Below are 3,139 nucleotides of genomic sequence, written 5' to 3' on the forward strand. Positions count from 1 at the left end.
CTGGGGGATGGGGGAAGGTGCGAGATTTTGGAGAGCTGGGAGGAAATGGACTCCAGAAATTCCCAAGGAACACTGGCTACCCTGTGTGTCCACCTGGGGTCTGTGGTCATTAGTTTAAAATGCTTCATACTGGTTTATAGGGCTGGGTACCCCAGGGACGACAACTCCACCAGGGCACCTCATGCCACTACTGTTCAACCAGGGAGCCAGGCGATGTTCTCAGATGGCTGCAGGTGGCTGTCATGTTACAAAGGGAAGAGGCTCCTTGGCACTGGCCAACAAGCTGCGGTCATCGGCCACACTGTGCTCCCATGACTGCCCCCTGCAGGAATGAGGGGTCCAACTGTGGTGGTGAGAGCCAGAGCTTGGTCTTAGTGGCTGCCAGGGCTAAGAGGACCCTGAGGCCCAACAGTGTGACAGCAACACTTGAGGGGACACACAGCAAGGCCTGGCAAGGTGGAAGTAATGCCCGGCCTCCAGAAGGGGCAGGGCAGGCTCAGGGGTGTGGGGCTGGGCCACACCAGGCAGGCCTGCAGAGCCAGCTGGCAGCAGGTCTCAGGGGCCCCTGCATAGGGACGAGCCTGGCTCCCAACACCTGCCAGTGTGGGACATAGATGGGGGAAGTAAGTGCTCGGAAAGATGACGAGAGGTTCTCTTCATGTCCAGGTTTTTATTTGCCTGTTATAATTCTGATATTTATGTACATATATATATATACTTCTGTTTTTTGTAGAGGGCTTATCAACAGACCAAGCAAAGGCATTCGGGGAGGCCGTAACTGCTGGGCAGGGCACAGCAGTGCTGGGAGAACCAATCTTTCCTTTTTTTTGTCTGTTTTTATTTTTCCTGGGATGGGATCATCAAAGCTAATTGCTAGAAAACCTAGAAACCACCTAGAGACTCAGACATCTGCCTACACACTAGTGGCATATGGGGAAAGGGTAAGGGACAAACTTTCAAAGTCACGGTGTATTTACATTCCCAAGGCGGGGGGCGGGGGAGGCTAAGGAGGACTGTTCAGACAGCTGGGGGTGGGCAGGGCTGCTACAGGGTCCCAGGATGCGGTGGGCAGTGGGAGGAGGTGTGCCCGCCCCGCACCCCGGCGGTGACAGAGGCCACTTGGATGTTGTCTGGCGGGCACTGAAGGCAGCATGTGTATGGAGCTCCTGAAAGCCGGCCGTGGGCCGGGGTGGGCGGTGGGAGGAAGGTTGTCAACCGGTGTAATGTTGGGGGCAGGGACTCTGGGCTCTCCAGACGGCCTCCCCTGCACCCATGGCCAGCCTGCCCAGCACTCATCCCGGTTGGAGTAGAGATGGCAAAGAAAAGGGAGCTGATGGTGGGGACACCAAGTTCTTTCCCCAGTCCCAGCCAGGGTGGCCAAGGACAGGCTGGGGGAGGGGGAGGCACCAACCCTGGTCCTGAGGAGGCCACCCCTACTTCCTCTGCCCCACACCACAGCCTCTCTGCCCAAACAGGCTGGCAAGGCAGCACCCGAGGGCCCTGATGTGTGGGTGATCTGCCCCAGAGCAGGGGCGAAGCAGCGTGTGCCCAGGAAGGGGTGCAGCTGGGTTTTGGCAATAAAGTGGGGACCAGGTGGTAAGAAGGGGAGTAGAGGCAGTGACTTCCTCTCCTCTGCTCCAACTCAGGCCTCCCAGGGACCTGCCGGAGAGGGAGGGGCCTCTGTCCCCAGGTCAGGGGCGCAGCGCGGGCAGCAGGCTGGGGCGTCTTGGCCTCTGGCTCTCCTGTGCCTCCGGCCCTGGGCCAAGCCCGGCCTCAGCACAGCTGGCTGCACCCCACTATTCCAGGGTCACGGCAGGGTTGATGGGGGAGGTGGCTCCTGAGCTGTCGTTGCCTCCTGCCGCCTCCTTCTCCTTCTTGCCACTGTACTGGCCAATGAAGGAGCCATCCTCGTTGAACTGGACGTCCACGCTGCCCCCGTAATCGGCCAGGCTGTCGTCACTTCCCAGGGGCTTGATGTCTCCGTTCAGAGACGGCTGGCTGCTGCCGAAGGCCTTCTCCTCGTTGTCACTGCAGCGGCAGACAGCAGAGTGGGTGTGGGACGGCTGCTGAGCCCGGGCAGGGGCCCTGGCCAGTGCAAGGCAGTTCCCCACCCGCCTTCCATGTGCTCTGACCCTGGGGGCAGCTCCAGGGATCTCATCCTTGACACACACCCAGGAGGGCAGGCGACATGCACGCACCAGGGAAGCCAGGCTCCTTGCCTGGTCCCCTGGAGATGTATATGTGATCCTGACGGGGACACCAGGCCAGCTGTCAGCCCTTGCGGTGTGCCCACTGTTTGGGGCCTCCCTTGGGGAGAGGGGGCTGGGAAGGTGACAGGCAGGCCCAGAAGCTGGGATGTCAGCGTGGGGAGGAGGAGCTGAGGCATGTTGGGAGCTGCCAGGCAATCAGGGCACAGGGGCACTCTCAGGCATGCACTGTCCGCAGGGGTCCCTGCCATCGGGGTCTGACAGCCCACGGCCACCATCCCCACCTTACCTCTCCAGGGACCTGACGTCATCCGGCAGCACAGAGGAGAGAGAGGGTGAGGTGACAAGTCAGGGTGGGGCGCGCGCAGCCCCGCCCGCCCGCTCACCTGTACTCGCCAAACGTCTCGTCTTTCATGGGTCGCGCCTCGGAGTCCACCTGCGTGTCCTCCTTGTCCTTCACTGGAGACACACAGAGAGGGGCCAGCTTCCTCTCCGCCCCGGCCTAGGGCCCCCGGCCCGCCTGCCCTGCCCGCGCGTCCCGGGGGTCGGGAGGTACCCGAGTACTTGCCGCCCTTGCTGCGCTTGATGAAGCAGAGCGCGAGCAGGATGAGCAGCAGCAGGATGGCGGCGCTCACGAAGCCGATGAACCAGCCCTCGCTGGTGAAGCCGGCGGCCGGGAGTCTCGTGCGGCCTGAGGGAGGACGGGAGGGCAGAGGGCGCAGAGCCCGGGCCGGGGTGAGACTCGCGCGCCGCGCCGGGACAGGGGCCACCCGCAGGGCAGACGCCTCACCCGTGCCGTTGGTCTTGACGGCCATCTGGTGCAGGAGCACCCGCTCCCGCAGCAGGCGGATCTCGTAGTCGGTGTCGGGCTGCAGGTCCCACTGCGTGTACGAGCTCTGGTTGTAGCTGACGTACTGCGGCCGCAGCGGGAC

The 3,139-nt window shown here is 62.5% G+C and overlaps 1 protein-coding gene across 1 annotated transcript in view; it reads right to left on the reverse strand.

Annotated features, from left to right (window-relative positions):
• Window positions 1-650: 650 nt before the first annotated feature.
• Window positions 651-3,139, reverse strand: part of L1CAM (L1 cell adhesion molecule) — an 11,003-nt gene continuing 8,514 nt past the window's right edge. Inside the window, exons 23-27 of the mRNA XM_008586867.1 lie at window positions 2,998-3,135; window positions 2,764-2,898; window positions 2,594-2,666; window positions 2,497-2,508; window positions 651-2,028 (exon numbers count right to left, since the gene is read on the reverse strand). Coding sequence (XP_008585089.1) covers window positions 1,797-2,028; window positions 2,497-2,508; window positions 2,594-2,666; window positions 2,764-2,898; window positions 2,998-3,135 — 590 coding nt within the window. The 3' untranslated portion in view covers window positions 651-1,796. The remainder of the gene's footprint in view (window positions 2,029-2,496; window positions 2,509-2,593; window positions 2,667-2,763; window positions 2,899-2,997; window positions 3,136-3,139) is intronic.

The sequence above is a fragment of the Galeopterus variegatus genome, unplaced genomic scaffold (genome assembly GCF_000696425.1).
Source record: "Galeopterus variegatus unplaced genomic scaffold, G_variegatus-3.0.2 Scaffold4160, whole genome shotgun sequence".
NCBI classification, from domain to species: domain Eukaryota; kingdom Metazoa; phylum Chordata; class Mammalia; order Dermoptera; family Cynocephalidae; genus Galeopterus; species Galeopterus variegatus.